This window comes from Eublepharis macularius, chromosome 6 (genome assembly GCF_028583425.1).
Source record: "Eublepharis macularius isolate TG4126 chromosome 6, MPM_Emac_v1.0, whole genome shotgun sequence".
NCBI classification, from domain to species: Eukaryota; Metazoa; Chordata; class Lepidosauria; order Squamata; family Eublepharidae; genus Eublepharis; species Eublepharis macularius.
This window is the reverse complement of record NC_072795.1, coordinates 54,926,389-54,938,448: the sequence shown is the minus strand read 5'-3', so window position 1 is coordinate 54,938,448 and position 12,060 is coordinate 54,926,389. Positions and strand designations below refer to the sequence as shown.

The following is a 12,060-nucleotide window of genomic DNA, read 5'->3' as shown; positions in this document are numbered from 1 at the left end:
CAGCCCTGGCTCCAGCTTCAGTGAGATCAGTAACATGGAGGGAACGCGAGGTGCTGGACTTGCTTTCATTTTGGGGAGAGGAGAAGATTCAAGAAGCCCTTAGGAGTTCCCACAGAAACATAGACTGCTTTCAAAAAATCGCGCTGATGATGTCCTCCCGTGGCCAACAACGCACAGCCCTGGAATGTCGTAACAAAACCAAAGCCATGCGTTTGGAGTACAAACGCGTGATTGCTCACAATTCCACCTCAGGGAACGGACCAGTCACCTGCCCATACTTCAGGGAGCTGGACAGCATATTGAGAGGTGATGCGAGTGTGAAGCCAAGAAGAATTGCACGCAGCTTGAATTTGGGTATTGGTCCCCAGGAGCTGATCAGGCCTGATGTAATCATGGAGGGATCAGAGGAGTTATTTACCCATGATTTGGTGACCGTGGATTCTGCCCTCTTGAGAACCTCGTCACCAACGACCATGTATGAACGTGAGTGCACAATAAACAACATAAAAGTGACAAAAAAAAATTTATGTTTGTGCGCACGCTCACCTTTCTGAAAAGCCAATAATGTGATTTTTTTTTTCAATGTCACCAGAGAATCACTCAACATCGTCCACAGATGTAGCAGATGATGACCTTGACCGCACCATAGATGGACTGGAAGACAAGGGTGAGTATGGATTGCACCTGTTGGGGGCCAAAAATGTGTTTCCTGTTTAGGGGCTACTTTCCATGTTTCTTTCTATTGTGGAAGCCCCCCCTGAAAAGCGTCATAATCATTTGGGGAGGTCATGTGCTGGCATTTTTTGATATTCTTTATTTAAAAAACCAAGGTGGACGAACCAGACAAGACAAGGTTTGTGTGGTTTTGGCGCATTCCTGCCCACAAAGATGTGATCCTTCCTTCTCTACGGAGAGAAGCGCAGGTCACCATCACGTGTGATTTCAAAGCTGACTACATTGCCATGTGAGAATGTTATGCCCAACGGTTCCATCTCTTGAAAAAAATGTGTTGTGAAATCCAAATTTTCCTTCTGAGAATCACACTGATTTGTGTCTTGCCTTCAAGGGGGGATGGTTGGGTGTTCTTAGAAATGTTAAGACACGGACCAGATCGCTGTCCTTGCAAGAACGGCGTCACCCGTGTCCTGCAGACATTCATGCTATTACGAAATCAGGAGTCAAATGATGCACGCAGTTAGTGTCATTCCATGTGTCAGAGTGCCCTTATTAGACCTTTACCTGCTTTACCGAGAACTGATTTGGAGACGTGGGAAATGGACACAGTTTGCCCCTCTGATGTGATCTAGGAGAGATAGCATCTGCATCTCCTATCTTCTTCGTGCCATGAGCCGTTGACAACCCCGTCTGGCCACAAACCTGGAGAATGGTGGACAACCATAATTTTTTTGCGTGCCTTGACCAAGGAACACCCCTTCTAATCACTCATAATGTCACGTCCTTCTATTTGCAGAGAATGATCCCCCCGGTGCCAATGCTGAGGGTGATGCGGACAGTGAATCTGACCTGCCAATGGGCCATCGCTTGCGTGACAACAATGGTGAGTGGATTATTCATTGTCGGTTAGAAAAGTTAAAAATCTGTGTACTGTCTAATTCAAAGCAGTGGAATGCCTCTCATCTCAGAGCAAGCACCTATGATGTTGAAAACGGTTGTTCCTAACCAACTCATGAATTTTTGTTTTGCAAACTAGAATAGAGCATCCCCGACAAGCCCATTCGACAATCCACAACAGCTGACGATACTCGATCCACATGCGTGCATGGCAATCCATGCATGGACTGCTGTTTTGTGACGTGTTAACTGTGTTTTAGGCTACCATCGGGGTCAAATTGAAGAACAGTGCTCCTGTCATGACAATTCCCTTCTTTGCTTGGGCCCAGTCTGGAACGCATCCCACCATCACAACACTTTCAGCAATGATTTGTGATTATGCATGGCTGTAGTGGAACTAATGTGTATGGTTCACTAACAAAAGTTTTCTGTCACACATTTAGGAAGATTGAACGCATGTTTGGCAGAACTTTCTCCGGGGACAAGGTTAAACCAAATCAGAAACAGGAAGAGGCGTAACGCGGCACTATATGGTGTGGCAGACCAAATGATGAACCGGTCTCGCCAGGAACATGACGCTCATCTCGCAGAGTGGAGGATTGACAGAGAGGTCATGTGTGAATGGAGGTCGGATGAGAGGCGGCTCCAGAGAGAGTTTTTGGAGCAGGCAAGGTCAGAAAGTGACAACTTTGCTAGGGCATGGCAACAGAACATTGCTGTGATGACTGATGCTGTCCAAATATTGAAAGCACTTGGAGAGATGCTCACAAGTCAGCGCCAGCAACCACTTGTCACGCAAGAAACAGAACAGTTGTCTCAGGACGTTTTAACTGTCTCTAACAGGCACACCAACAGCAGACGGTCATGCGTTGGCAAACCTAGAGATAGGCTGACCCTCTGAACATTGTGCCGTGTCGTTCTGTGATGAGTCTTTGGTTTTATTGTCACCACAGTTGAAATAACTGCAGTTGTGTTAATTCGATTTTTGGCTAGGTGTTTCTAACAATGTAGACCCTCAATTTCAAATTTCCTCCTGTTGATTAAAAAAAAAATTATGTTTGCACCTTTTTATAACGTCCATTCATCTTTCTTTTACCGCAAAATGCAAATTCATCACCTGTGGAGGACACATCAATCCAGAGCAACTTGGTGATTGGTCCACACTCAAGCCCAGTTCAAGTAGGACCACACCAGTAGGTTTTTGACATGGAGGGGCTTGTCCACGCAAAATCTGATCTAGGCTGATAATGGTGCTTTATTTCTGGCATGGCCTCAACTGCACTTATGGGCACTGTTTGTGCCATTGTTGGGTTTCCATGATCTCAACCTTTGCCCTCACACTCAGTCCCGTTCTCTCATCATCGCAGTCACCCCCTTTTTTTGTTTAGATCAGTCCGGGCATGTTTGAGCTTTGCCCACCCCCTCTATTGCCTTTCCTTAGTTCTCTCCCATTCCATGACTTGTCTGGCCTCTGACTGAGACAAAGAACAGTTCCCAAAGAAACCGCTCCGGCATACGCAAGGGTGGAAATTGTCCACATTGGCACTCAAAACGTGTCTTGTGTCTAACCAATACTAAATAACAGAGTCAGCCAGCTGTTGGTGAGACGACACACGCACACACACCCCAAAGGAATGGGAGCCAAAATCATGCAACGTTTGTGTCACCAAACAATCCCCCCTTTTTTCATCATATTATGGATAAGAAAAACACAGTTAATGGAAAAGATGTATTCTCTCATGTTAGGTGAGAAGATGTTTTCCAAATTTAGATCACGTCCCTCCTGACCTGAGACACACAATGATTTGCTGGCCTCCAAGATGTTTTTCCACTGATGCATCCAGCCAATGGATCGCGGAGTATGCCATTTCAAGCTAAGCTTGAAAAATTATTTATGGGACAGGAAGCTCCCTTCCAACTATCACTGTTTTGTGCATTTTTTAATGTTCCAGAACCTATGCTCTCTGGGTGAGATGGAACCTGTCAAAGATATTTAAGTAAACAATGAGTTATTTCAAGGACGACTCTGTTTGTTCTGAAAAGCACATCCTGCAAAGTGGCAGCATTTGTGGATTTCATTGATGTATTTGCCCATCACTAATCCGATCACTCCTCATTTACCCAGACTGAGTGCTTGGATGAGTCCAGGAACGTTGTTCTCTAATGATGCAAAGGCAAACATGTGCAGCAATGGTTGGCTTCAGAAATGTGAGTGCTGGAGACTTTTGACGTTTCCAAAATGATGGTTCATTAGGAAACATCATTTTTTTATCTGTTCTCACACAGCATTGTGCCCAAGCATGAGACCATAGTGGAAATATCACATTCTGGAAGGCAATTCAACCACACCACATATTGCAATTTTCCTTACAAAGCTTATAATCAAGTGTTCCAATTCAAAAAAGAAAGATATCAGGAAAGATTCTCTAATGTTATGTTGGGTGTTTTTATTAGCATACAATAGGAAGGGAGAACATTTGCAAACCCCAAGCACAGTCTCTCTTCATGTCTTGAGCCCGGTTCACATGTGTGTTGTTCCGGTTTTCATTTTTGGCCAACACACACAAGCAGTCTCAGAGTGAGTCCATCCTTCCAAGGATGTGTCTAGCAAGGGCATCGCGGACCATCTTGCCCTCTGCAAGGTGCCGGGTGTTGCCATTGAAATCTTGCTCCTCCTGTTGGGACAGCAGCACCGGTGAGGGACATTCACCACCACCCACTATCGGGTGCCCTTTGCTCTCACACAAGTTGTGGAGCACCACACATGCAGTCACAACCGAGATGACATTTTGCTCTCTGATCTGCAGCCTGTGTGAGAGACACCTCCACCTGGATTTCAATCTACCGAAGCTCCTTTCCACCACGTTCCTGCAGCGAGCAAGTTGACGATCGAAATTCCGCTGTGCAGGGGTTGTTGCGGTTCGGCCGTATGGCTTCATGAGCCACCTGCGCATGGGATATGCACCGTCAGCCAAAATCACCGGTGGAATCCTAATCCCATCCAAAACCATGTCGTGGTTGTTGGGGATCAGTGCGCCGGAGTCCATTGCAGAACACAGGGCGGAGTGGGCAAAAACAAACGCATCATGGTTTTTGCCACTCCACCCGACCTCAGCGTCCACAAACCTTCCTCTGTGGTCCACGGTCCCCTGGAGCAGTATCGAGGAGTAGTTTTTCCTGTTGCCATACTGCTCTGGACGGCCACCAGGGGCACAAATGGCGATATGTGTGCCGTCTACTGCTCCCACGCAATGAGGAAACCCCATCCTCCTGAAGCCATCCATTATCTGTGTGAAAAGACAGGGTGGGGAACAAAGACCACTGTTTAACCAAACTGAGGGAACGATTTGGAAGCACGGTCAAGTGTTGTTTCACTACTGATAGAAGGAACAGATTCCTCAGTGATTCTAAACACAAAATGCCCAGGGTTGATATAGCTTGATTCTTGAAGGACCAATTACAATTGGGCAAGTAGCACATTGTAGAATCTGTTCTGAAGTGTTCAATCCCCTTAATAAAATCAATCCAAAAATGTTTTAATGCTGACTATTCCTAGCTCTCATGTCCAATGAATCAAAGACAGTTGCCATGGATGTTACATTGATTGTCACATGAAAGCAATGGGAACATTTACTGTTTGACAATTTTTTCTCGCGTTGTTCCAGGGACATCCACCACAACTGTCATCGGGATCTATCCGAGGAATAGAGAGGTGATTTTTCAGGTGGTGGCATCATTCTAATAACTTATTTTTTGGGCGATCAAGTCCATAGAAGTTGCATTTTGATCATTTAAAAACAGAAAGAGAACGATATGCACTCTCTCTCTGCTTCGTCATGCAGCCTTGATTCAACAGAAACCAAAGGAACAAAAAAAACCCTTTGGAGACTGTCAAAGTGATGGCTTCACCATGTCTAAAACCATCGAATATGTGGTCTCTCTACAGAGGTCAACTATAGCCATGGGGACAGCAAACATTAACAATGCTCCATTGGAGACACCATTGCAGTCCCATGGGGCCAACAACAAACCTGAACAAACTTTTTTTTTAAAAAAAAAAAAAACCACAGGAAGAAATTGTCCAGACAACAGCAGACCTCTGTGGCGTGAGACACTGTGAAGACAGTGACCAGACTGGTCCAAAATCACATTTCTGCTATTATGACCGAATGTGGTGGGTGACTGGCACTAAGAGAGGAGGCGTTCGAGTTTCACAATTTGGGATTTGGAACAAAGTAAAATTTGTCTTTCCTAAATTCTGCTGGCATTAACATTGCTGCAGCAGACGCAACACAGCAGAAACACATGGCCACTATTGTGCTGCCATGTAGCGCGTTTTCAAATGTCAATCCACAAATTTGTTTAGGTGCGAATTGCCAATCCACTTTTACAGTACTGTCATTGAAGAGACAGCGCAATACATCACTCCATTGTACCAATAGCTTCTTTGTGGGGGTGGAAGCGTAGGGGATGCTTTCATCACTGTTAACGATAGGTTTTTTAAAAGGTTTTAAATTGGCAACACAGAATTTTTTTAAAGAAATAATTACCGTCATAACGAAATTGTGCAAGTTCAGTGTATAACTAACCTGTGTAATAGAGTCTCCAAAGAGAACCGTTCTTGAAAGCAGGTGTAGCTCGACGGCAAGGCAGAATTCTACGACAGCCGAGGCAACCGTTGACTTGCCAAGTCCGAACAAGTCACTGGTGACCTGGTAACTGGTGCCACTTGCAAGCCACCAGATCGCAACAGCTACTCTGCGCTCAACAGATATTGGGGAGCGGAATGTGGTTGTATTTCGCTGAAGCGTTGGACGGAGAGCGGAGACCAATTCCAAAAATGTGCCCTTGGACATTCTGAAACGGCGAATCCACCGATGTTCATCCCAATGTCGCAGCACGATGTTCTCCCACCAATCCGTGCTGCGTGGGTATACCCAATGCTGCCTCGGTTCCTGCATCTCTGCAAGAAAAAACCACTGCTGTCGGGGCTGGCGCCGCCGTCTTCGTGCACGTGTCATTGCCAGGGTGGTGAGCGAGTTGCTGGACAAAAATCTGGCAACAGCCCTGCGCCTTTGGGCACGGTACCGCCAGCAGCATCTGAGACTGGCATGCCATCATAATAAAAAGCACATGCCCGATGATCGCCAGAACAGGATCCATTTCAAAAAACACAGATTGCAAAAACACCAAATCCAAATACACCAAACAACCATTCAAACCCACAAAGAGTTTTTCCCCAGACACTTCCCCTTTTATAACATTTTTAAAAACCCCGCCAAGAGACGCGGACCAATGGTGTTGCTGTGCTAATTTGATGTTTCGAAATGGTCATGTTTCCTTGTTACGCATGTCCGTTATAACGGAATAGGTTTTTTTTTAAAAAAAAAAAAGGCGGGGAAAAACGGTCCCGCCCAAAACAACGGTTTTCGGGCAGGCGTGTGACCGCGAGGACGCGCGGAAAAGGCGGATTGGAGGTGGAGATGTGAACGGAAAAGACAAAATCGCGGATTGGAGGCAAACGGAAGATATCCGGAAAAAATGCGGGGGAAAAGGTAATGTGGATTCAGCCATGGACGTCACCACATGGCCAATACAAAGATCAAATAGAATTGAAGTAGCAGTTGGAGAAACTCTGTTACCCCTCCTAAACAAGACCAGGAACTGAACATGAATGTGAATCAGAAGAACAGTGGACTGAAACCGGAGAGATTTCCTGGGTAAAATATACAAAGACTATTAAGCATTGTGATTAACAGCTCATAAAAACAACTTTATTGAAGACTGGAAGCAGACAGACTGAAACCAGGCTCAACTGGAGCCAATTTATACTTAAGAAAACTGTATCCCTTTTTAGCAACAACCAATACAAAGCAAATAGTTAGATTCCTTCGTTTGCATGAACTATACACAAAGTAACTATTTACAACACAGTGATTGGATTAGAAAGCAACAGTTATGATTGGCCGTTACCAGTGCAAAAACACCCAATAACCATGTAGGCTTCAGGAGCCTTTGTTCAGACTCAAGGTCCAGCAATACACAACAAAGACTATTCCTGTAGCCCAAGGAAAAGAAAAGCCTCAATGAATGACAGATTAAACTCTTTAAAATGCTAAAGACAGATGAGAAGCAAAATTAGGAGGTGACAGAAATAGAATCAGAATTCTAAATGCAGCTTTTCAGCGACTTGCACGTAGAGACAAATAACTATTATAATAACCAATGCAAAGAAACAGAAGAGGACAGCAACAAAGGAAGAACAAGAGATCTGTTCCACAAGGTCCAACGGAGGAAAGGGAAATTGAAACCACAGCTAGGAATGCTAAAAGATCAATATAGAAATACATTGTTTGATCAGGACAAATGTGAGATATAAACGTTCTGGCATGGATTGGGTTACAAATTCTAGCTAACAAGCATTAAGGCTTTAAAGTATTTCTCAAGCCAAAAGCCATGGAGTATAGAAAAGTTGGGAATTTCCCCCCCTCCCCTATGCAGCAGACTGGCTATTTGCTTCAGTTTCCCATAAAAGGATGAGAACAGAAAATTTCACAATAAAGTATAGTTAGTTGAAGAAAAATAACATGTAACATAAATAGCTTATATTAATGTAAATTATATTAATAACTTAAATTATGTTAATAAAATAAAATATTTAATACAATAAATAAAAAAATGCTGTCATTATTACATGAACATCTCTAGTGAATTAATATTTTAATATGCATAATGTGAACATCATATTCAGATTGCATGCTTTAGATACAAAAACTGGGCAGAGATGCAGCATGTTCTAAATTTTTATGGTCTATAAATTTATTTTTGCACATCACAAAAAAATGAAGAAAACAGTATCTGACTTATGGTAGCAGCAACCTCCGCCCCCTTTAAAATTAACTCCATTGATATTTGATTTTCTCATGCCACCTTTATGGAGCAAACTGCAGAATTTTCTCACACACACCCTTATTTCTCTAGGAATCATGGTAAATAAGCACACCCCTTGTTAGATTTGTACCCAAAGCCACAGATGTTGGGATGACACCTTGTGTAAGCTAGCACTTGTTTCTGCTGTGCTGGAAAGCTGCACATGTGTACTGTGACCACAAAGCACTGACACAGGAACAAAAAGAAGAAAGTGAGGGTGGTCCAGCTATTAAGGAGGAAAGTAGATGTGCGATGGATTTATGTATATTTGTTGTTTTGAACTGCTGACAAGTGTGAAAGGGAAACTTGCCTCCTTCACTTGTTGTCACAGTGGAATGTATGCATTTATTTGTATCCCATTTTTCTCCCCAATGGGGAAATGGCTTAGAACATCATTCTTACCTCCTACATTTTCTCACAACCACCACCCTCTGAGGTAAGTTAGGCTGGAAAGAAAGTGACTGGCCCAAGATCACTCAGCAAGCTTCTATGATAGAACTGGGGATTTAAACCCGGGTCCCCCAGGATCCTATGCCATGCTGGCTATCAATCTGTGAGCAAAAGAGTAAGCAGTTTCTTCATCTGCAGTTCATACATCCAAAAACTATAGCCAGCCCTCCTCATTTGGTACAGCTTTAAAGACATTATTTTAAAAAATTAGGCCTGTCCTCATAAACAACTAGAAGCTATACATTACATTTCCCCCTCCCCCGTTCTCCCCATATCTCTGTGATCAAATGTCTATTGTGAATTCTGTGCTAGGAACTGATTCCCAATAGTGTTGCCCGGTCTCCTGCAACCCCAGCTTCCTGCTGCTGATCTGTTAGCCAGTGCGGGAAAAAATTAATTTAAAAATTGCTGTCAGTACAACAGCATGACATCACTTCCAAGAAAAAACTGAAAGTGATATCATGCCACTCTAGGGATCACTGGAAATCCTATGGTATTACCATAGTCTCCAGCACTGCCTAGAGAGGGATAAAACCAAAAAACCAACTCCCCCCCCCCAAATCCCTTTTCTGTTGGGAATAAAGGTTATACTTTATTACGGCAGCAAGAGTACTTTATGCACAAAAGTGGAAAACTCCAATATTGCCTACAGTGGAGGAATGGTGGACAAAAGTTTTGGAGTTTGCGTCAATGGCAAAACTTACTTAATTGATTAGAGAAAGGACATTAGTTAACTTCTTGACTGAATGGAAACCATTTATAGATTTTTTACATGAAATGGATAACAAGGATTTGATGACATCTGGATTTATGGGTTAAGAAACGTGAACAATAGAAAAAAGAGGGCTCTTATGATTAACTTAGAATAAGTGAGACTCTAGAAATGATAAATATTTGTTGCAGAGATAATAGGAACTCAACTTGTAATGTAATTTTAGGGTTTTTATTATTATTATTATTATTATTTTGTTACTTGTTTATGTATTGTTAGTGTCTTCTGTTTAGAATGTTGTTTTGCTTATCCTTTATGTTTATTGTTTATAGTTTTTATGTTATTGTTTATAGTTTATAGTTTAAATAAAGAAAACGCTACTAAAAAAATGCCTAGAGAGGGATGATGTCCTATTGAGGTTTTCCCTGGAAGTGACTTCATGCTGTTGTACCAACAGTGCCCCCCATGTCCCCAACACCATCTCCTGCCAGGAGCCGACCATTGGCTGGCAATCCTAAATCCCAGGCATCTGCTGGCTAGATTTGGATTGGGACCACAGGGAGAGGCGGGTTCACTGAGGGTCTGGGCTCTGTGTACTACAGGTTGAAAAGATGGTGTGGGGCAGAAGGCTTAAACTCCCTTCCCTCTCATGCCTTGGTCCTGATCTGAATGGAGACCTGACATTCCTGGATTTAGTTCCCAGCACAGAACTTGCAACACATGTTGTAATGTAATGACCTAAGGGAAACATAATATCTACAGAACTGCCTGCACTCATGCTCCACTGGATCATCAACCCTGTTCATCTGAGCAGGATTCTCATGAACATTTTGCCCTGCAGACAAGGGCAATCTACTACACTTAGGGTTGCCAACCTCCAGGCAGTGGAAACACACCACAAAAAGCACTTGGGGAAAATCACACTAATCAAACCTATTAATATCAAATATATAAACAATGTTTTTAATATATAGTGCTCAGTGAAATACAAAATTTAAATCTACAAATGTATATTACAATTTAAGAATCCATCAAACTAAATGAATACAAGAAACATTGTGGCCGTTTCCACACTGCCTTAAAATAGCGGCCGGCTCCTGGAACGCTGGTGGCTTCTTTGCACGATATGAGCTGAAAAAACGCCCCGCATCCGTTTTAAAGAAAACATCGCGCGAAGAAGCTGCCAGTGTCTCAAGAGCCTGCCACTTTTTTAAGGTAGTACGGAAGCACCTTGAATAACACTTTCATAAGATCATAACCTCCAAAAAGTCCCTCAATATTGTACCCAGTCTCTATTCAAAATGTTTGTTTGTTCACAGTTTTCCAGATGATCCAAATGTTAAGGAAGCCCGCGTAGCCATCAGTTCAAAGGATACGTGGGTATCGTGGAAGATAAGAGAATCAGGCAAAAGATGGTACAACGTCTAATTCTCTTTTCTTTTTCTCTGCAGGTGGATGAAGATAGATGGAACAAGGGACCTCAAGGGATCTCCAAAAGGCCCCACAAGCTGCTGGCAAAGTTATTTTGCTTGTTTCATCCCGCAAGAACTTCCTCAGGGGCCAACAGAGATTCCACCAATCAACTTTCTAAAAATAAACAATTTTTATCATTTACACTGTCATCTCTTATTTGAATCTCCCCCCGCATATCCTTTGAACTGATGGCTATGCGGACTTCCTTAACATTTGGATCATCTGGAAAGCTGTGAGACTGGGTCCAACGTTGAGGGACTTTTTGGAGGTTATGGTCTTATGAAAGTGTTATATAATGTTCCTTGTATTCATTTAGTTTGATGGATTCTTGAATTGTAATATACATTTGTAGATTTAAATTTTGTCTTTCACTAAGCACTATATATATATGATATTAATAAGTTTGATTAGTGTGATTTCCCCCAAGTGCTTTTTGTGGTGTGTTTCCATTGGTGATTCCTGGGGAAGGCTCTCTTTTGGTTTTGAACCTCCAGGCAGTGGCTGCAGATCTCCTGGAAATATAACTGATCTTTAGGCAACAGACATCAGTTCCTCTGGAGAAAATGACTGCCTTGGAAGGTGGACTGTATAGCATTACACCCAGCTGAGGTCCCTCCCTTCTCCAAACTCTGCCCTCCCCAGGCTCCACCCCCCAAAATCTCCATGAATTTCCCATCCTGGAGTTGCCAACCCTAGCTACAGCCCATGCTTGAGCCTTCTCATTTGTACCTCCTACCTGGTAGCAAACTTACCAGAGGAAAGCCATCTTCTATCCTTCCACACACTATGCAAGACAGAACTTTGAGGGATGTAGATTGGTTTGTTTTTAATCTCATATTGTTGTTTGTTAGGTTTCATAAGATCATTTACTGGTTTAAAATATTTTGTCAGATAGTTATTTAATGATTTTAAATATATTTGTA

The 12,060-nt window shown here is 42.9% G+C and overlaps 1 protein-coding gene across 1 annotated transcript; it reads right to left on the bottom strand.

The window, feature by feature from the left end:
- Positions 1-4,145: 4,145 nt before the first annotated feature.
- Positions 4,146-6,533, bottom strand: LOC129332671 (uncharacterized). Its single transcript, XM_054983902.1, has 2 exons — positions 6,162-6,533; positions 4,146-4,859 (listed from the first exon to the last, which is right to left on the bottom strand). The coding sequence occupies exons 1-2, from the start codon at positions 6,531-6,533 to the stop codon at positions 4,146-4,148; spliced, it is 1,086 nt and encodes a 361-aa protein (XP_054839877.1).
- Positions 6,534-12,060: the final 5,527 nt, after the last annotated feature.

Excerpts from the sequence above, each read along its gene's own strand:
- LOC129332671 (XM_054983902.1), bottom strand. The coding sequence starts at position 6,533 with ATGCAGGAACCGAGGCAGCATTGGGTATACCCACGCAGCACGGATTGG. Across the intron at positions 4,860-6,161 it reads TTGGAGACTCTATTACACAG|ATAATGGATGGCTTCAGGAG; the intron begins GTTAGTTATACA and ends CTTTTCACACAG.